Here is a 22692-nt window from a genome sequence, read left to right on the forward strand (position 1 = left end):
GCCCTGTAAGCGGTCCTCCAATTTTCAGGAAAATCTTGGGGGTTGGTGTCAGGATTGGCATTGCAAAAACTTCATGTAGTTGTGAAACAGCAGACAGGATTCCTTTCTGCTCTCTGCGGGAGTAGCTCTGATGCAGCCACCCATAGGAAGGCTGCTCGCATTATGTAGGGGATGGGGAGAACCCCTCAGGAGCCTCATCCCTGAAATAGTCAAAACTGTTGGAGAGCAAATGGAGTCAGGCCTGTCTTGTCTCTCTAGCATGATGATCATCTTTCTCTGCTGTTGGAGGAGCTTCGTAAACTCTGCATTTCATTGGCGGCACTCTCTGGGGTACACAGACCTGGGACTGGCCATATCTCTGTAGGTGGGTGCATCTCTTATTGGTCTGCTTGCTCTCATGGCTGTTATACTCAGAGAGCAGCTGTTGATGTGGCGGATCGGCTCCTTCCGATGGTGTCCGATGTCACTCCTTTCAACAAGCGCATTATGAGACTCAGATTAAGGCACTCTCTGGGTGCCTTGACTGTTGTCTCAGTATATGCTCAGACTGTGCTGAGTGATGAGACATTTTATTCACAACTTCACTCGGTGGTTGATGGGCACCCGCAAGGTGACACTCTGATCGTGGGTGACTTCAATGCAATCACTGGCACTGAAAGGGTTGGCTATAAGGACCATGACTGTGGTGAAAGTGGCTCCATGTTGCTTGACTTTGCAAAAGGTCAGGGGCTACGGATTGCTGGATCCTGGTTATAGGAACCCTGAGCCACATCATTGGACTAGGTGCTCCAATACTGGTGGTGGAGTGAAGGAGATTGATTACAACTGAGGGTTCTCATGCAGCACAAACGCAAATGTCAGCAGAGTTCATTTGCAGCCTTTGATGATTTTCGTAAAGCGTTTGACTCGGTTAATAATAATTCTTTGCATTTATATTTTGCTTTTTTCACTACTCTAAGCGCTTAGCAATTGCAGGTTAAGGGCCTTGCTTAAGGGCCCAACAGAGCAGAGTTTATCGAACTGCCCTGTGGGACACTCTTAGACTTCGCAGGATCCCCCCAAAAGTTTCTGGATGTCATGACCGACCTTTACACCGGTACTGAGGGTGCTGTGCAGAGTGGAGGCAGAACCTCTTCATTTTTCCCAGTTGATTCTGGGGTTCATCAGGGGTATTTCTTGCTCCCACTCTGTTCAGTGCTTGCATGGACTGGGTGTTGGGCAGGGTCATGGGGTCTATCAGCTCTGTTGGTGAAGATTCACTGATCTTGATTTTGCTCAACGGTGCTGTGATCGTTGCTGAATCAATGGAAGCTCTGATTGGGGCTCTCGAGAGACTGAGCAAGGAGTCTGAGTGTCTGGGCTTGCAAGTGTCCTGGATAAAAACCAAGATCCAGGCCTTTAATGATGTCTTGGGCACAGCCATTAAAAGTGTGTCTGTCTGTGGAAAAAATGTTGACCTTGTCGAGAGGTTTACTTACCTTGGTAGCAACATTCATGACTCTGTTGACTCTTCCTATGAGGTCAGTAGACAGATTGTGAAAGGTGGGGGTCATGATGTCACTGAAAAAGTTTGTGTGGTGCTCCTGATATCTTTGCCAAAGGACCATATAAGGCATGTTACATGCATTGTGAGCGTGCGTCTGTTACAGTACTATGGACATGTGGCCTGATTCCCTGAGAGTGATCCAGCTCACAGGATCCTCACTTTTGAGGACGCGAGCGGCTGGACCAGGCCAAGGGGTTACCCATGTAACAACTGGCTGTGGCAAATTAATGGACATTTACATAGGAGGTGAAAGGGTGCATTTGGATACACTGAGTAAACAAACACTCTTTTCTCAGTAGTAGGGGCAAAACCAAAGTTTGAGCCCCACACACTGCCTAAAGATCGGAATTGGATATTTTTTTTACATTGAACTGCCAAGGAAATATTAATTTTGCATAAACTTCCCTTTTATTTTTAACCAACAGCAAAGTTCAAATGGTCCTCTGAAGTGTGAATCTCTGTTTATTAAATGGAACTTGCATACTGCACACCCATAAAGAAGGTGGTGGTACCATCATTAGCTGATACCTGAGAAGAAAAAATGTAAACAAAACCAATAAAGATGAATTTCTTTATAACATTTATAAAGTAATCTGATTAAATCAAACAAAAATAGCATTTAATTCAAGATACTGACAGTTATCCATGTACCTTGGTAGAGAAACTGATGTAGAAAAAAATAGAAGTCCATAGACATTCAGAATTGCTTCTTAGTCAGATTTTTATATAGTAGTCTTTTTTCAGCTGTTTCTTGTTTTTCATTAAATTCATCATTACTTGTTGCACATAACGAATGAAACATATGCAGCACTGCATGGCCTCATCATTGTTTGTTACCTTCTAATTTGGTTTCATTTTCGTTTAATTCCTGTGTAAGTTTCTCTGTTTCTGTTCACATTATTTATTTTTGTATTATTGTCTTGTTGTTTGCATTAGCTTAGCATTTGATTGAACATATTTTAAAAAAAGAATGCAGAATAACAATAGATAAAGGATTGCTTGAATAGCAAACAAATCACAGTTAACAGAATAGTTATATCTGTTAAATTGTATCATGAATAGGGAATCTGAAGTATTAGCATTCAAAAAGCAAAAATTAAATCAAGTAAAATGTTGTGACTTTCATGGAATATTTTGGATGAATAAGTAATATATGAGGTGTGAAACAAATGTTTATTCTAATAATTATGGTATGGTTGTCTTACTGATTGTTTAGCCACTAAGGCATGCAGTATTTTTTCTGCTCTTTTCTTAATATACTGATGGTTATGTATACATAATGTATAGCCGTTTGATGTTAAATGTTTCACTGAAATCTGCCTGTATGCCGTGGTGAAGTGCTTAGGCACAGATAGAATATGTAAACTCTACAATCATTTTCTTTAGAGCTGTTATTCAGCAGAGTTAGCCACTTTTTAAATCATCAGAAAAGTGATTACTAAAATATTATTACCTTTTTCTTTTCTTAAAGGGTCCTACAGGGCCTCCAGGGCTTCCAGGTCCACCAGGAAGGAGAGGGCCAAGGGTAAGTAGAAGGAAGATTTTATAAACCCACATATTTGAAGTTGTGCCTCTTTTTTGTTGGGTTTGTTTAATTAAAAAATGCTCAGTAGAGCATGCCTTTTTTGACTTTGATGATATTAGATTTCTACAAAAATTTACTACTATGAGGAATGCAATATTTTTAGTACAGAACCATGAAAACAGACTTGGAAGTGTGCCATTCAAGAATAATAACAGTTCTACCTTTTTGGCTTTTTGTTCTCACATCTTGTATGATGTTTCTGACATGTATACTTCAAAGCCTAATATTAATAATATGAGAATACATGCTGAAAGGAGAGTGATTCATACCTGCCTGTGAATATGCCCTAAACAGAGCAAGTTGTTCTCTTTAAAGTATAATTAATTTGATTTCTTTAGTTACATTTTTGTTATCTTTTGCTGTGCTTGTGTTTAATAAGAAATCATTTAAATGAAATTAGGTGGCACAGTGGTAGCGCTGCTGCCTCGCAGTTAGGAGACCCGGGTTCGTTTCCCAGGTTCTCCCTGCATGGAGTTTGCATGTTCTCCCCATGGTCTGCGTGGGTTTCCTCCAGGTACTCCAGTTTCCTCCCACAGTCCAAAAACATGCAGGTTAGGTGGATTGGCAATTCTAAATTTTCCTTTGTGTGTGTGTGTGTGCATGTGTGCGGTGGGCTGGCGCCCTGCCTGGGGTTTGTTTCCTGCCTTACGCCCTGTGTTGGATGGGATAGGCTCCAGAAGACTCCCATGACCCTGTAGTTAGGATATAGCGGGTTGGATAATGGATGGATGGATGAAATTAACTTAATTATTTAGTCATTCAAACAGGTGTTTTGAAGGATTTCCAAGGTCTGTTCCTTTTGCTATACCCACACTTTGTAACAGAAAACCAGTTACATGGCCTGGTAAAGGGTTATTGAGAGGGTTTTTAAAGCCGTAGCAGTCTCAAGACATTCAGTAGAGTTCTTTGTCTTCAAAAGAGTCAAGTCACATTCATTTCTGAGCTCTGTTTTTCACTTGCATCCATCAGGGGACAATAATATTTTTAATTTTTACAGGATTCTCTGCAGATAACATGGAACTCTATGTCCCAGCCAACAGAACTGCTAGAACAACAAAAACAACAACAATATTTACAGTAATCCCTCCTCCATCGTGGGGGTTGCGTTCCAGAGCCACCCGCGAAATAAGAAAATCCGCGAAGTAGAAACCATATGTTTATATGGTTATTTTTATATATTTTAAGCCCTTATAAACTCTCCCACACTATTATAAACATTTCACGCACAATTATAGAGCATAAACCCTTTGTATTCTCTTAGATATTAGGTAAGATTCATTGAAATTATGTATGTAAACACAGTTTATATACAGTAAAACCTACATATTATTTTAAAGATATCGAGTGTCTCCGATATCACATATGTTACAGCCATTACGACAGACAGGCCACCAGCAATAAATACGTACAATGCAAGAAAAATTGTATACAGTAAAATATGTGTACAGTGACACTAAACTATGTACATGTAATAAGTACTGTACATAAATAATTAATTATGGTTACTCACCAACAATGACACGACGACTTGTCCGATAACGATGAGTTTAATTTTACTGCACAACAAAGGATAGCGTTACAGCTCTTCTAAAGGAGCCTCTTCAGGCGACTGTTTAGCACCGCCGTTGTTCTTCTTCCATCACTCTTCAATCCAAATCCCTAAAGCAGATTCCATCCAGGCTACTGCCTTATCACGTCCACTTGCAACTCGTTTTGCGCCCTGGTTAAAGGACACTGCGGCCGTAGATCTTATATGCTTTTCCTCCTTTTTAAATAAAAAGAATCGTGGACTCATTGATGCTGTAATGGTGTCCTGCAGTGGTGTAGCTGCAATTATTTGCATCTTCTGTTGGCGCTTGGACACGGCTCCTGAAGCAGTAGCACGTTAATGCTGAATGAGTGAGATGAGACTTCCTGGTTAATGCAGCACTCCGTCACTGAGCCAATCAGCAGCACACAGGAACTTAACTGCGTGCTCTGATTGGGTAGCTTCTCAGCCATCCACCAATAGCGTCCCTTGTTTGAATTCAAATGCGTCCGTTGTTTGAATTCAAATGGACAAATCAACTGAGGAAGCACACGTACTGTAGACTGCAGACATCCGCGAAGCAGTGAAAAATCCGCAATATATATTCACATATGCTTACATTTAAAATCTGCGATGGAGTGAAGCCGCGAAAGACGAAGCGCGATATAGCGAGGGATCACTGTATTTATATAGCACATTTTCATACAAATGATGTAACTCAAAGTGAAGGGAAGGGAAATTGTTTGTTCCTGATTCTGTAGTGGGCTTTGTTTAAGATGGTGTCATTTCTCACCATTTTTGGGGGCATCCAGTTATTTCTAAGTTACTGGAGTTTTTGCCGCATGGTTATGGATAACCTTGAACTGCCACCTTATCGTGGTGGAGGGGTTTGCATGTCCCAATGATCCTAGGAGCTCTGTTGTCCAGGGCTTTATGCCCCTGGTAGGGCCAACCAAGGCAAACTGGTCCTAGGTGAGGGATGAGACAAAGAGCAGTTCAACAAACCTCCAATCATGAATCAAAACTTTGGATGACGTTTTCCCTTGCCAGGACGCGGGTCACCGGGTCCCCCCTCTGGAGCCAGGCCTGGAGGTGGGGCTCGATGGCGAGCGCCTGGTAGCCGGGCCTGCACCCATGGGGCTCGGCCGGGCACAGCCCGAAGAGGCAACGTGGGTCCCCCTTCTCATGGGCTCACCACCTATGGAAGGGGCCAAGGAGGTCGATCCTCGGCTACAGAAGCTGGCTCTTGGGACGTGGAATGTCACCTCTCTGAAGGGGAAGGAGCCTGAGCTAGTGCGCGAGGTTGAGAGGTTCCGGCTAGATGTAGTCGGGCTCACCTTGACGCACAGCTTGGACTCTGGAACCAATCTCCTTGAGAGGTGCTGGACTCTCTACCACTCTGGAGTTGCACCCGGTGAAAGGCACTGAGCAGGTGTGGGCATACTTATTGCCCCCCAACTTGGAGCCTGTTCATTGGGGTTTACCCCGGTGGACGAGAGGGTAGCCTCCCTCCACCTTTCGGGTGGGGGGACGGGTCCTAGCTGTTGTTTGTGCGTATGCGCCAAACAGCAGTTTGGAGAACCCACCCGTTTTGGAGTCCCTGGAGGGGGTGCTAGAGGGCATACCTTCTGGAGACTCCCTCATTCTGCTGGGAGACTTCAATGCTCATGTGGGCAATGACAGTGAGACCTGAAAGGGCGTGATTGGGAGGAATGGCCCCCCCGATCCAAACCCAAGCGGTGTTTTGTTATTGGACTTCTGTTCTCATCACGGATTGTCCATAACGAACACCATGTTCAAGCATAGGGGTGTTCATATGTGCACTTGGCACCAGGACACCCTAGGCCTCAGTTCGATGTTCGATTTTGTTGTCGTGTCGTCGGACCTGCGGCCACATGTCTTGGACACTTGGGTGAAGAGAGGGGTGGAGTTGTCAACTGATCACCACCTGGTGGTGAGTAGGCTTCGATGGTGGGGGAGGATACCAGTCAGGCCTGGTAGGCCCAAACGTGTTGTGAGGGTCTGCTGAAAATGTCTGGTAGAGTCTCCTGTCAGAAGTAGCTTCAACTCCCACCTCTGGCAGAACTTCGACCACATCCCGAGGGTGGTGGGGGACATTGAGTCCGAATGGGCCATGTTCCGTGCCTCTATTGTTGAGGCAGCTGACCGGAGCTGTGGCCGTAAGGTGGTGGGTGCCTGTCGTGGTCGCAATCCCCGAACCCGTTGGTGGATTTTTGTCCTGTGGGACTCTGGAGGCAGCTGATAGGTACCGGCAGGCCAAGCAGAATGCGGCTTTGGTGGTTGCTGAGGCAAAAACTCGGGCATGGGAACAGTTTGGGGAGGCCATGGAGAACGACTTTCGGACGGCTTTGAGGAGATTCTGGTCCACCATCCAGCGTCTCAGGAGAGGGAAGCAGTGCAGTGTCAACACTGTATATGGTGGGGATGGTGCACTGCTGACCTCGACTTGGGACGTTGTGGGTCGGTGGGGGGAGTACTTTCGAAGACCTCCTCAATCCCACTAACATGCCTTCCAATGAGGAAGCAGAGCCTGGGGACTCGGAGGTGGGCTTCCCCATCTCTGGGACTGAGGTCACCGAGGTGGTCAAAAAACTCCTTGGTGGCAGGGCCCCGGGGGTGGATGAGATCAAGGCTCTGGATGTTGTAGGACTGTCTTGGTTGACACGCCTCTGCAACATCGCATGGACATCAGGGACAGTGCCTCTGGATTGGCAGACTGGGGTGGTGGTCCCCCTCTTTAAGAAGGGGGACCGGAGGGTGTGTTCCAATTACAGAGGGATCACACTCCTCAGCCTCCCTGGAAAAGTCTATTTGGGGGTCCTGGAGAGGAGGGTCCGTCAGATAGTCGAACCTCGGATTCAAGAGTTACAGTGTGGTTTTTGTCCTGGTCGTGGAACAATGGACCAGCTCTACATCCTTAGCAGGGTCCTGGAGGGTGCATGGGAGTTTGCCCAACCATTCTACGTGTGTTTTGTGGACTTGGAAAAGGCATTCGACCGTGTCCCTCGGGGAATCCTGTGAGGGGTACTCCGAGAGTATGGGGTACTGGACCCCCTGATAAGGGCTGTTCGGTCCCTGTACGATCGGTGTCAGAGTTTGGTCCGCATTGCTGGCAGTAAGTCAAACCCATTTCCAGTGAGAGTTGGACTCTGCCAGGGCTGCCCTTTGTCACCGATTCTGTTCATAACTTTTATGGACAGAATTTCTAGGCGCAGCCAGGGCGTTGAGGGGGTCCGGTTTGGTGGACTCAGGATTGGGTCATGGCTTTTTGCAGATGATGTTGTCCTGTTTGCTTCATCAGGCCGTGATCTTAAGCTCTCTCTGGATCGGTTCACAGCTGAGTGTGAAGTGGCTGGATGGGAATCAGCACCTCCAAATCCGAGACCATGGTCCTCAGCCGGAAAAGGGTGGAATGCCCTCTCAGGGTTGGGAGTGAGATCCTGCCCCAAGTGGAGGAGTGCAAGTATCTCGGGATCTTGTTCACGAGTGAGGGAAGAATACAGCGGGAGATCGATAGGTGGATCGGTGCGGAATCCGCAGTGATGCAGGCTCTGCACCACACCACAGTGTAAGGTTTTTAGTTTGAGGTGAGTGCCAGTCCTGCCACCAATCCCCACATTTTCCCTGTAAATTGGAGGACCTTTTTACAGGGCTGGATGCAGATTAACATCATCCATTTTACTAACTGAGAATGGTAAACCGGATGGCATGGACGCAGGTACACGGCGATGGGACCATGAGACGTACTGCGCAGGCGCGTACAGCGCACGTCTCATAAACCCCAAGCGAAGTCGTATCCACCGCACACGAAGGAGTCACGGCCCAAAAACGAAAGAGCTCAACTGACGTGAATGAGAAATGAAGCAACAACGCACCCATGGCTAACGACTAGCGACACCGCAACACAACAAAGAGGATTCTGCGCTGCAGCCCAGATTCAAACGGAAGAGGCTACGGAGGCCCCACAGGTCCACAAAGATAGAACGGAAGGCGCGGGAAAGTACGAAAGGCAAAGGCGCCTACACAGCATAGTGAAACCCGACATAGTACGGACGGCGCAGGCGTCACCGCCATATTGTGACTGGCACTACTGCGGAGTGAAGGCGCAGGCGTCACCGCCATATTGTGAGTGGCACTAATGCGGAGTGCAGTTAGGAATAATGTGCTGCTTGGGATTGTACAAACCGCTGAACGCTTTACACCAAATTCAAACACAATACAGCTCAACGATACAAACACGAGCCCACCTGGATAAGATCAATGAACACAGGCGCCTACAACGCACGTCTGAAACTGCGGAAGCAAAGCAGGCACGGGTTCAAAACAAATGAGCTTGACTGACGGATATACAAACACGAGCCCGCCTGGATAAAATCAATGAACGCAGGCGCCTACAAAGCGCGTCTGAAATGCCGCGGGCAAAGCGGGCATGGCTCCAAAACGAATGAGCTCGACTGATGTATTTCAGGATACCCAACGCTGGGGGTAGGCGAGCGATGCGAGCAGGGGGCGGAGCCCCCTTGTACCCAATAAGAGGTATCCTTACTAGTTGCCAAGCTTATTTCACCTGGAACCTGTAGAACTGGAGGACAAGTGGATTAACTTATCTCTTCCTATATTTTTGAGCTCTTTACCCTGTTATGAAAATTGAGCCTAGCAATCCCACATCAGAAAGAATTTGTAACCCAGAGCTCATTCTGTCAGTCACTACCAGATGCTAGTGAGAACAGGTGACAATGAAAATGCAGATTAATTTGAAAATCAAAAGCTTGGTGTAAGTTCTTAGCTTCCACTTTACCAACCAAAAGACATACCATGATAATCCTTTATTTTCTTTGTTTCTTTTAATGGACATGACCCAAAAATACTTTAACATCTTCATTTGGGGGAGCTACTACAAACCCCTCTTCCCCGTCACTGTTTTCCTAGGAGAAAATTGTGACCTCAGATTTGGAGGTACCAGTTTTAATCTCAGTCACATCACACTCCATTTCAAACTGCTCCAGTTTGCACCAAAGTGGCGAAGTACACAGTATCATCTGCAAACAACAGAAATGCACCCCTTGTGCCCCCAAACTGTATACCCTCCAAGGTTTAACTATACCTTGATATGCTGTCTTTAAGTCATGAAGAAAAGAAGAGACACACATATGACAGAGGCACAAGTTCATTATAAACAACTTAAACTTGTATTTAAATAAATAGATCTTCTGATATTAAAATTCATGGACCTCTTGATTTTCAGCAGTAACCCTGAGGCCTTGTAGTCTTTCAGCACCTTCTAAAAGACTTCTCAAGGTACACTGTCACAGAAGTTTATAAAAACCCACAAAACATATAGACATAAATGGGAAAAAACATAACCTCTAAAATATGCCTGAAAGTACAATGAGTATTGTTGTTTCCTAGATCTGAAATGATTATTGCCTGGAAGTCTAAATCAATCATAGGATTTTCCTTGGAGTCTGAAAGTTGTGATTCTGTAAACCTGGCACATCACTGGGGCTTATGTGCCTAAACAATGCTTTATTGTCAGGAACATTGATTTTCTGGTTGGGTTACTGTGGTGTAGCGGGTCCAGAGCTCAAGTCAACAGGGCCACTTTTTAAATAAATAATTGCAGCACTCGCGGCTTAGCGAGGGGGCGTGGTATGTGTGGCCAAAGCAGTTCCCTGGTGATGTGGATGGTCCTCACTTAACAGCACAGGTGAGGAGTCATCCGCATCCATAATTGGTGCCGGAAGCTGCTAATTGCCACATCTGATCCACATCCCCGTAATAAATAGAAGCGCGAAGCGGCTAGAAGGGAGGAAAAAAAGGAAGACGAACAGAGGTTGCAGGAGAAGAAGGCTGGAAGCAGGAGAGAAGGAGAGCGAGCAAGTGCAGGCTTACGCTGTATGCAGGAAGCTGGGAGAGGTGAGCCTGAGTGGGGTGTTTGGCCGGCACCCGAGGGCCAACGGTAGTGGTCACATCTGCTGAGCGCTTGTTGGGAGCAGGAGTGACCAGGAGAAGGTTGGCTTGCCGCAGCAAAGGCAGCGGGAGTCGGAGATTTGGAGTAGAATCCCCAGTGTGAGCGTCCTGGTCGTTGGGGGAAGCCAAGTCTCGGTCTGGTAGGGGCTGAACGAAGCCAGGGATCATCGAGCAGAAGAAGGTCAGCTGCATGTAGGGTGACTCCCCTGGTGCATATCCTGGATGGGAGAAGCAGGGGAGTCACCAGTAGAAAGACACCGGGTTGATTTTAAAAGGACAGCTTCCAGCCATTGTTTTAACCTTGTTGTTTTTTAAAGGATTTTTTTTCTAATGGATTTTAACCTCCACTTTTCAACTATTTTAATGGATTATTTATTTAATGACTTATTTCGATGCACTGCACTTTATTTTGGACACTGTTTTTGTTTGCTGTTTTAATAAAAGCACTTTTGCACTATTTGCACCATCCCCTTGCTTTGTTGTGCCTCACTGCCTAGCTCATCGGTTCAGAGCTCCCAGAAACTAAATGGGAGCATGGAATAAAACCCGCATCATCACAGTTACCCATATCTGATTGACAAACAATAATTTAAAGTTAGACTCCTGTGATGATTCCTTTTAAATAAAATTAAACCTCACACAGATCAAGGATGCAGAGACTGGCTTCTTGAATCAGAGTGGTGTTAACAGACAATGGAGTGACTCATACATGTTAGGCCCAGGCACAAAACAAGGCATTTGTAGCCAACATTTTGGGATCATCACCCATAAGGTGAATGTTGTGGGTCTGGGACAATACCTGTTGAGTGTACTAAACTATATCAGTGTATAAATTATTTTTTTAAATATAGTTAACTATTTTTATATCAGTGCTTTAGCTCTTTACTTATTTGTATTTCTATATTTTACTGTTTTAGCTATTTGGAATCATGTAAGGATTTGATATTACAGGAGAGCTAAGCCTTTTTTAGCCTGTTCATTTTATAATGATTATCTAATTTATGTATGTTTTCTCTTAAGGCATCCAGTCTTTGCTGCTTTAAATCCTAGATTGATAAAATATAATAATTAGATGCATTTAACCATCGGTCTAACACATTAAAAATTAATAACATTATTAGTTTGGCATGGTTGCACAGTTTTTACTGCTTGTGTGGAGCTTGCACATTATCTTTTTGCTATGATGGATTTTCCCCAGAAACCAGTTTGGTGTGATGCAGTTGTTGCCCACAGCTGACATTAGCTTCCTGAACCCAGGACACTGATAGTCATGGAAGCGAGATGGACTGGGCACTGAGGATCTATAACAAACAAGGACTGGTGCAAATGTGCAAAGTGCTTTCTTCACAATAGATAAAACATTCAAAACTCAAAAGTACAGTGACATTTTTAATAATAAATAATTAATCCATAATAAATAAGCTCAAATAAAGTCCAGTACATTGATGGATAGTAAAATCAGCAATAAATAAATAATCCTTCAAATGAGTTAAAACTCCAGGGTGAAAATAAGGCAGGATTTGTCAATAAACCACATCCCTGCTGCTCACGCCTACTGTCTACTCAGCAAACAGAGACACATTCCAAGAAGTGCAGTCAACCTTTTATTTGGCTTGTGTCCCCAACAATATCCCTCAGCATCTGCAGGGACCCCACAAGCCCTGCTCCCTAATCCTGCCTTCTCTCCAGAGCACCAGCTCTGTCTCAGTCCTCATACTTCTCTCATTTTCATTTCTCTTCCTTTAACCACTGAACTCTTCTTCCTGTCCTCTAGCTCTCTCTCTCTTTTTCTTCTCTTTGTTTCTCGATCTACAGTACACCCCCAATATTCACGGGGGTTACGTTCCTAGAGCACCTGAGAATTGTGAAAAATCGCAAATTTTGGATGTGGTTAAAAAAATGCCTATTTTCATAGTTTAAACCCTAAATATGCCACCAAAACACTTTAATTTAATTTCAAACTCATCTTAATACATTACCTAAAAATAAAGAGTGCAAAGGTAAACCTGTATACTGTACTGCTATGTCTCCCACAGTGCTAGAATGTAAAATACCGATGTTACCACTATATGTACTGTAATTCATGCAAGCACGTTTTCATTGCCAGAAGTCTTCGACGATGCAGCTAGTTTCGGCGGCATCTTGGGGCTTTAACCCTTAAACTGCCACATACGTGGGGTTAATGCATCCCTGGACGGCAAATACTTATTTGCTGCACTTTAAGTAAACGTCACAATTAACAAAGAAAAAGTGAAATTTTAATGGAACACTTTTTTCATGCAAAGAGCATCACAGTTACTGCAACACTATCATTTTACACACTGCTAATGAACTGTAAAAACAATTTTAAAAACTACTGGAACAATATGTACAAAGTGCAACGCTTGGGGCACAGAATTGCACAGAAACACAGGAGATTGTACAGACAGGAACTTTATTAAAACACTTCAAACAAACATGTCGCTTTCAGAAGTAAAAGGAGCTCAGTATGCAGTTAGTTATCGATTAAACAATAGACAAACATCATAGGGGAGCACAACCCCCCAACAGGAGCAGAGAATGTCTGGGGGTGGAGAGACAAACAAAGCAATCAACCAAAAAGAACAGGCAGTATTCAGGCTTTTAAGGAAGCGTAGCATCATGCGAGAAGCCGCAATCGAGAAGATGGTGATTTATTTATTTTTATGGTGGGGATTCCAGGGACTCATTTAGCCTTGACTTGACCCACACGCACTCACAAGCAGAGACAAAAACAAAACAAACTGGTAATCAAACAGCAAATAAAGAATGTAATGAAAACAAAGGAAATAAGAAAACAACGATACCTGTTCCCCTTACGGCGATTACACATTAAATACAACAAAGCACAAACAAAACACACACAGTAAATCATGAAAAAGTTCATGAAAAATGGCAATGGATGAAAATAGATTGTCCAGAGATCCACACGTTGAATGGGAATGTACAGATAGTCCTACCGGTAGTTCCCGAAATAGTGAAGACGGGTTCAGGATCGCTCCTTTCTTTGCAGGATGCTCATGAATCCACTCACAGTCCTTATGTACACAGGCAGATGACAGACAATCCAGATGCACGAAATGATCCAGGACAAAACGAATATGTACAGGTTACCCAACAGAAGGCAGACAGACAGGAACTTGAAACACAAATTTCAAAAACTTTTTTTTTTTTTTGTTTTGGTCACCGGCCCCCTTTTTAAAAGCTGCGCTGACATCCTTTGACCTCAACAGCCCAAGTACCCTCAGCAGAAGACCAATCAAAGCCACTGCAGGGACTGCAGGGAGATGCAGTTTCAAATTCTATTGGCTACTTTCACCATCCCAAGTCGCGGTTTTCTCTACAGCTGCTTCCTGTTCTCTCAGTATTGTCACGAAAAAGCCATAAAAATTGCGGAGGATATTTGCGGTTTCCGCTAACAATTATTTGTTAGGTTCTAAGGAAAAATCCGCGAATGACTGAGGCCGCGAACTCTGAACCGTGACTTTGAAGGGGTCTGCTGTATCTCGATCTCCATATCTATCTTGTTCAGACTCCTTTCATCCATTAGGAGTGTAAGTGCCTCAATTATGATCCCAAGAATGCTAATAAGGAAACCAGCTAAAGTAGCATGTGAATGTATGATCAGCCAATTTCTCCATCAGCACCCTGGGGTTGCTCGGCCACATATATCTGCACCCCCTTGAGCTTGGGTGCACTGTTTTTATTTAAAATTTACACACCACCACGGACCCCAAAATGTGCTTTACCACATATGCAGGTTAAATTATTCGGCCATTCTAAATTGACCTTGTGTGATTGAGTGCAGGGTTGTGCATGAGTGTTGCCCTATGCACATACAGAAACGGCTGCCCTTCTTGTACCATTTGCTACTGGGATAGATACCAGCTGTCTGTAACCATAAACTGTATGAGCCTTGGATGGATGGATAGATGGATGAATGATTTGCTAATATTCTCGTATTAGAATATTTTCATTATAAATTACTAGAAACATATAATGCTCATTCTTTCTTACAATAATCTTTAAAATTGCCCATTATTCTTGTGTTTCAAAGAAATGTTCTTATAATGTCTTTTTGTTTCCCAGGGAATGCCAGGGCCACATGGAAATCCAGGACTTCCAGGCTTGCCTGGGCCAAAGGTGAGACTTTTCTGCTTTCCTAAAAATATTACCAGTTACCTTGAAAGAATTTGATCATTTGCACACAAATTGTTTGGTATGTGTTCTTTATTTTCAGTTTTCCTTGATATACTTTACATGTAACTCTGTATAATAATATTTTACTTATTTTCAGTCATTTTATATTTTTGGGCTTTCAGGGAAAATCTTTTTTAATATTTGCTGAGAAAAAGGGAATTGTAACCCTCTTTGTGGATAACGTTTCCTAATTCTAATGTGCACCAGTTGATCCTTAAAGTAGATTTTAATTAAGGCCAGTTCATATATAAAATAAGCAAAACAATAATAATAACATGTTTATTGTTTTAGACATTAGAAAAATAAGTTGAATTAAAATACACACTGAATAGGAACAACCCCACTGCCACTTTAAGGTACTATAAATATATTTAGTTTGGAACTCTTAGTGACAGGTATTTAAATGCGTTTAGGAATAAATTCTTAAATTTTAAAATACCTGTTTTTAAATAAGTTTATCTGCTTTTGGGTTTGTTAATATTTTTAGTTACTTAATTTAAAATCCATTAAATTAATGAATACAATATAAATCCTGGAATATTTTTCTGAAAAGTTTGTATTGTCATTATTCTAGTGAAGTGCTTATAAAGTTATTTTTGGCATTTTTTTTATTTTTATCTATTCTGCTTTGTTTACTATAATATTTAGTAAAGCCATAAAGTACTGAAAGTACTGCAGTTAATTTTGATTCCATAACATTTTGAAATCTTAATGCTTTATCTTTACGAAGGAACTAGCAGAAGTAACCAACATTGTACGGGTGCATTGAAAATGCTAAATTTATTTTAATCATAGGAAAGGTATAAACAAAAAAGATGTTGCAGATTTCATATTTAAGAACATCTTTATTTAACAAATTAACCTACCAAAGTACTGCTAAATTTTAAGATTCACTGTTAACTAGTATATATTTATTGTTTATACATTTGAATGTTAAATGTTTTTCTGAATCTAGAGCAACATAAAGACATGGGTTCTTCTATTCTTTTTCTACTTTATTACAAATATACCCCTGAGATCTGTTTATTTTCGTTGTTAGCTTAATTGATTTGGAATTTGCAGCTTTTTAAAATTTGAATGGAAAATCTTGTGGTACACTGTAGGTACTCAAGGAATAAAAACATTGTGTCCAGTGACTTTTTTGGTAATCCCAGTCTTCTCAGATTTTCATTAGTAATGTTACACTATTTCAGAGTAATGGAGATGTAATAGGTTGATTCGTTGTAATGTTATACAGGAACTCTGAAGCTTTAAAATTGAATGGGCTTTTTTGCTATTTATCAAAATACCAAATCAGATCAGTTTAAATTGGTATCCACTTTAAATTTTGTTATTTTTGCTTCTTTATATGCAACAAATCCAATTAGCAAATGTTAAGCACATTTAAACAGTTGACTTATTATTTTATACATATATCATTATTAGGCATCACACATGGATTAACACCTCACAATCTCAGATGCAATTAAATGAAAAAATGTAACAGCTGTAGCTGGCAGAATTTAATGAAAAAAATTAATTTACATCCATTTATTACTTATCTGGATTTTTATTTTTGCTTTTTTTTCCCCTGATGTCCTTTTTCAGTTGATATGGCTACTGCAGTGTGACATTTTTGTTAACTAACTTGCATTAAGAATTTTGAATACTACTTCTGGGCTAATTAGTAGCTGTTACATGATTGGGTACAACCACTTTGGTAGCTTGTTTGGAATGATAATAACATCAGGCTCAATTTAGTGCAAGGTATGCTTGATAATTTCTTATCTTTCATTGATATACATTTGACAGGCTTGAATTGAGTTAATGTGTATATAATATGAATCAGTGGGTTATTAAATGATACTGTGTAGGAGTGAATGTGGCCTCTGGTCAGATCTATGTGATGACCTCTGCCTTAGAATAGGTCTTGGGGCTACGATTAAAATTAGGGACCCAACTGATAAGCATTAAAGAGAAAGAAGGGGTGATCATTCTCATCATCTCTCTCTCCCAAACTTAAAGATAACTCATCAACATTACTCAAACAGATAATGTAGATGTAGTGTCACTGGAGATCTTTGCTTTTACTGTGGGGGTTCTGCTAACTTTTTGGTCAGCTGCTTGAAACTTAAAACAGGGAAATTAAAATAACCATTCCACTTCATGGTTGATGGAGTGGAAAATACCTAGTAAATCCTGATTAATAATCTTTTTTAAGTTTAAATTAATCATTTTTATTTTCTTTTTTAGTTGATTCAGGCACACTGGAAAGTTTTATTTGTTCAGGCTTGGCTAATCAACTTAAATTAAGTAAGCTCTTAGTTAAATCTAAGATAGGAATTTTGTTTTTCCATTAATGGAGAGCCCTTGGTAAAGAGGTTATAAAATTCATTACTAAACTAATGCCGTCATAAGTATGGCTTTTCCATCAAAAATCATTTACATTTTTTATCCTTCTGGGTGCCTCCACCCAAATTCTATAAGGTTATCACTGACTCAGGATTCACACCTTATTGATTAGGATATGAATAAACTAAAATCCTGGAGACTAAATCATTGTCTAAAACATGTGCCCATACAAAGATTAGTGTACAGTAATATAGATCTTATACATAAACACTTTGAGAATGGGAAAGGCACTTTATAAAAACAAATTATTAATTATATTCCCTATTGAATATCAAGATGTTTGTAATCCATAATTTACTAATACACCACTCTTTAGACTATGCTATTAATCTCCTTCCCAGTTCATTCCTGGTTAAGGGAAAAATGTGTGCTTGTCAAGGTGAGGAATAGACTCCTTTTAAGCTGAACCAGGGAATCTTCTGGTATCATGGCACGGTCTATTGGGAGCACTTCCGGGTCATGTAGAAACCAGGGCAGTGCCCTCTAGCAGCACCTAAGGACCCTGACAGGGTCTCCAAATCCAATATAGCACTGGAATAGCTTGATAGGGACACTGCCACCTCTCGTATGAGGGGATAAATGACTCCTGGTTTCTAGATTCATCTAGTCCATCCATTGTTCTGTTATCCCAACTGAGATGAGGCCTTAGTTGTGTTTCCATCAGTCCTTCTGTTACAGCCTCCCATCCAGTCAAGACCACACCCTCTATCCCAGTTGAGGTGCCCATCCATCCTCTATGGTAAATACAATGTATAAAACAAAAAAAATTAAAGAGCTGAAATTGGGCAGGATAGTACATCTAGGGCAGTAGGCATTCGTTACAAAAGGACATTTTGATGTATTTAATATTTAGGGATAACCCCTTCCACACAATACAAAAATGAAATACATCAAAATCTCAAAAATGCTTTGATTGAAATTTGGTGAAATTGATGAAAAAGGAAAAATAGCCGACACATTTTTTTTATTTGTCTGCATTGGTTGGTAATGATGTTTTACAAGTGGGTTATTCTTAGGAAGGGAAGGAAGGGATGGAATCACACAGAGAGGTGGAGATTCACAAAGGAGAAGGAATAAAGTTCTGTAAAGCTGAAATAAGATGTGCTTAACAAGTTGCCTCCTTGGGTACATGCAATACTCCCCAAACGCTTGCTAAGCTCAATAAAGGAGTCCCTCATGGACAGAAAATACAGGAAGTGAACTTTGTGGTACTTTTTAGTGGGCCGCTACTGGGTACCTCCCCCAGAAAGGATCAAATGTTAGTGTAGTGTGGTGCTTCCACTCAACTACTAATATGTCATGTAAAGAAAAAGAAGGAGCAAGATGCCAACTAAACAGAGTACCACCAGTCATCAGTAATTTGGTTCTACTTTAAGCAAAGGGATATTGTACACAATTCAACATGTTATTTCTTTTCACCTGTTCTCTTCTGTACAGTGCTTAAAACATTCAATTCATTGCAATTACCATATAAATATGCAGTCTGTAAAAGTCAATGCTGTATGCAATCAGTTAAAGGAACTACACTTAAGTGTATATTGCTTTTGATCTACAGTAAACCCTCCAAAACTTTGTGATGGTACAAGATTACAGATCAAAGCATTACATTCAAATCTGACAGAAGCTACCAGTTTTATAGGATGTGCTACAGATTGAAAGTACATTTATACCTCATATTTCCATTTTTCTTACTAATTACCCATTTGAATTCAAATTAATACTATAAAATTATGTTTTCCAATGAGCATCAACAAAAGCCAAGGTCAGTCACTGGAAAAGCAAGAATTCATCTATGGCACAAATGTTTAACTTGTGAGCAATTGTATGTTGAACTAATAATATTAGTCCCTAGTAAAAAACAAAATAACAAATATCATACGCAGAAAAGTGCTCAGTTAGTTACATACAGTAGTACTTCTGATAAAGATGATTAGCAGCACTATAACTGAGACCCATTTACAGGTGAAGCTGGGTAACACAGCTGTTCTTTAATAAATCAAGTTACAGGATCCTCTAATTTCACTACACTGGACCCTAGAAGTGCATACAACATAATGTAAATATACAAAGGGGTTTAGTGGAAGACTGCATTTATTACAAGCACTAGACATTATGGGTACCTGATCTGAGCATTCTTTGATCATTTTTTATGGTTCATAAAAATGAAATGTATCTCCATACATCTCAACACCTTCCTAAAATCATTGAGCTTTATTTTTAGCATCTTTAATTTTGTGATTTTGTACCATTCTGGATAGTGGTATCAAAGGCAGATTCTGTTACCAGGAAATTCAGTACTGAAGACCAAAATCTTGAACTAGAAACTTGTCATTCACCCTGAAAGACTTATTGCATATATTGATGTAGAACAGCCTTTAGATCTCCTGAGTAGAATTAGTTCATCTATTAATTACAACTTTCATCCAGAATCCCAACAAGGGATTACTTTTGTCAGTGTTGATTTGAGGTGTTAGAAGTACAGCATAAAACATACAAATAGGATCAGCAAATTAAAAAAAACTCATTTACATCTTTTTTATCTCAAGGTGAAGTTTACCTAATACTGTGAATTTTCTTCACTTGAGAAAAACAACTGAAATATAAATCCAACTTGCTTCCCACCTATATAAGACTGACACTAAGGGTCTTAACTTGAATACTGTATCTAGAGAACTGTATTGTAATTATACCAGATTTCTAATCTGATAGTTAAAAAGTCAAAAATAAATGACAATTTCAGTCTTTTTCATTGTATTATTTTGGGAGTTTATTTTATAAAAAATATCTCTCTAGTCCAAGAGTATCCTGGAGGGCTTCACTGGCTACAGGTTTTCATTCTAACCATTTTCTTAATTAGTGACCTGTTTTTGCTGCAAATTAACGTCTTTTCTCTTAATTTTAATTGGCATGCTTTGTAAGACTCAGATCCATTAATTGTTCCTTTTTTTCCTTAATGAGCAGTTAAACAAAAATATAATGCAAAGTGAGCAACATATGACCAACTAATCTGAAAATAAAGGTGATGGTCTCAGTAATGTTGTTTAAGGCAAATAAATAATCATAATAAATTTATTTTAAACTATTTTGGCGTATTTTTAGTAGTAAATTGTTTCAGATGAAATAACTGATGCATAGCAGGGGAACAGCACACTGTATCCATACTATATCATTTGACCCCATGAACACTGTAAACTTGAAGTCATGGATTGCTAGTGACCTGAGATATGTATATAAGGGTTAAAAATTAGTGGAGTTTGAGGCCCTGACTTAGCTGGGCATCTGTAGTCTCACTTCACATTTCACTTTTGTGTGCCTGCCATTAAAGGAAAAGAAAAACAATTCAGAGGACTGAGCCTTATAAAAACAAGACAATTAAAATGAAGGGAAAAGAAGTCAGGTAACACATAAATTGGTCACTTATTCAGAAAGTGGCAGAAATTAAAACCTGCAGCCACCATGGCCCTCCAGGATCAGAGTTGGACACTTTCTAGTTTGTTTCTAGTTTATTTCAATGAGCTAAACTTAAAACCACACTCCTTTAAATGACAACTTTATTATTGTTTTGAAATGTCAAAGGCAAGTATGCATTCACCCATTTTGTTTTTCTTGCATTGCTAAACTACTTGCTGTATTGTTTTAAAACAGTGAAAAACCTATACACTAAAGGGTTGGGCGATACAGATCATGCAGCAATAGCAGTGATCTAATAAATCATGTATATTTTTCTCTGAAACCACTAAGACATCAGAGATTGCCATATTAAAATGGTAGAAATTTATTACTGAAGCATCACTTCCACACATTTGTCACAACATATTTTTCATTAAGTATAACTGATTTTGAAGATATTGTTTACAGTTACAACTTATAATAAAATCAAGTTAAGATCTTTTTGACATAAAATGACATATTTATTAAGTAAAATGTACTTTTCTATTTGTAAAAATATGTTTATTAGCAAGTGGGTGAGATTTATTCAGATCTGTCTGAAATGAGCACATGTTGAAGCAGGGTATATTTCTAAGTATTATAATTTGTTTGGGAAAAGTATTGAAATGTTTTTGATAATACTACACTTTCTTACATTAATCACTAATACATTATTTTGTCATTGTGTCAGTATATTGTATCATTTACATATTGTTTCAGGCAATAAATTTGTGTTATGTTTTTAGTAGTGTTCTACTCAAGGTTTTCAGACTTTGTCAGATTACAAGTGACAATATTGTATTCTTTTAGTGACTAACCACATTTTTATTTAATTTGTCTTACTGTTCATTGTTTTGATTTCTTGCTTAGCAGTGATTTCATAAATAAGAATAACTACATAATCTGGAGTACTTATGTAATATGAAGGTTTCCACAAGTTATTGCTTCCAGCTTTGGCTGTATCTCCATTATCACTGGAGAATATCTTTTGTGATGTACTTGGCATCGCTGTTGTTGAAAGTTGAAAATATTTTTTTGTCTTAATTTATTCTGCCTTGCTGTTGTAAATAGTTTAATTTATTTCACATATTACAAATTCTGTTAAATATGCCAGTATATTTAATGTCCAATTTGTGTCAGGTTAAATATGGAAAAAGTAAATGAAATGATGATTTAGGTTATTTTTAAAGAACCGTCTATTCATATTGTCATTATGATTGATTTGTAAAAGCTGAATGGATGTGTTCAACAAGCCGTACCAACTGCAGCTTTTAGTATGGTTAGCAGTCAAAATGAAAAATAAAATAAACTGAAAAATAAATGCAATCTTTTGCACTGCAATAAACTACAGGTCTTCTAAATTAAGCTTCCTAAATTGTCAAATTCCAGGAAAGATCATCTGAGTAATCACCCAAATGCTGTTTTTTCACAGTTTAGATTATCTTGTAAGAAGTTGTTGATTTATTGTATGATTTTATGTGCTGCCTGTGAAAATCAGAGTGATATTGTTTTAATTAAAATTGTCAAAGGATCGTTGTCACAATAATGATCCTATAAACACGTAATAAAAATCAATTGATTGTTAAGCCCTTTTAATAGATGTTGTAAATTTAAATTTAGCAACCAATGGTACATAAACAAATGTTTATTTTATACTTTATTGTTTCACAAAACAACAATTGACTGAGCTTTTCTTGAGAAAGCTGTTTCCGTTTGTCCATTTTTGAACCCAGAATTGAACTTTAGTACCTTACAACCCAAGGAAAGTCAAGTTTCTTGTTTTATTGAACAGAATAACTGGTTTCAGCTGTACAAACACAATTATAAAGGTTTCTCGAATAACCAATTAGCATTTAAACATGATTAATTAATAATGAGCTAAGAGGGTTTAAAAATAGGACACTGGAGTAATTGCTGCTATAAATAGGGGTTTGCAAACATATGTGCATATTAAATTGTAAATCATTTATTTTAAGCAGTAATAGTTGTTTGCAACACTAACAA

The 22692-nt window shown here is 40.0% G+C and overlaps 1 protein-coding gene across 1 annotated transcript in view; it reads left to right on the forward strand.

The window, feature by feature from the left end:
• LOC114659194 (collagen alpha-1(XXIV) chain) overlaps positions 1-22692 on the forward strand; it is a 338513-nt gene that overhangs the window by 70457 nt on the left and 245364 nt on the right. Inside the window, exons 4-5 of the mRNA XM_028811519.2 lie at positions 3018-3071; positions 14758-14811. Of these exons, the coding sequence (XP_028667352.1) occupies positions 3018-3071; positions 14758-14811 (108 nt within the window). The remainder of the gene's footprint in view (positions 1-3017; positions 3072-14757; positions 14812-22692) is intronic.

The sequence above is a fragment of the Erpetoichthys calabaricus genome, chromosome 10 (genome assembly GCF_900747795.2).
Source record: "Erpetoichthys calabaricus chromosome 10, fErpCal1.3, whole genome shotgun sequence".
NCBI lineage: Eukaryota > Metazoa > Chordata > Cladistia > Polypteriformes > Polypteridae > Erpetoichthys > Erpetoichthys calabaricus.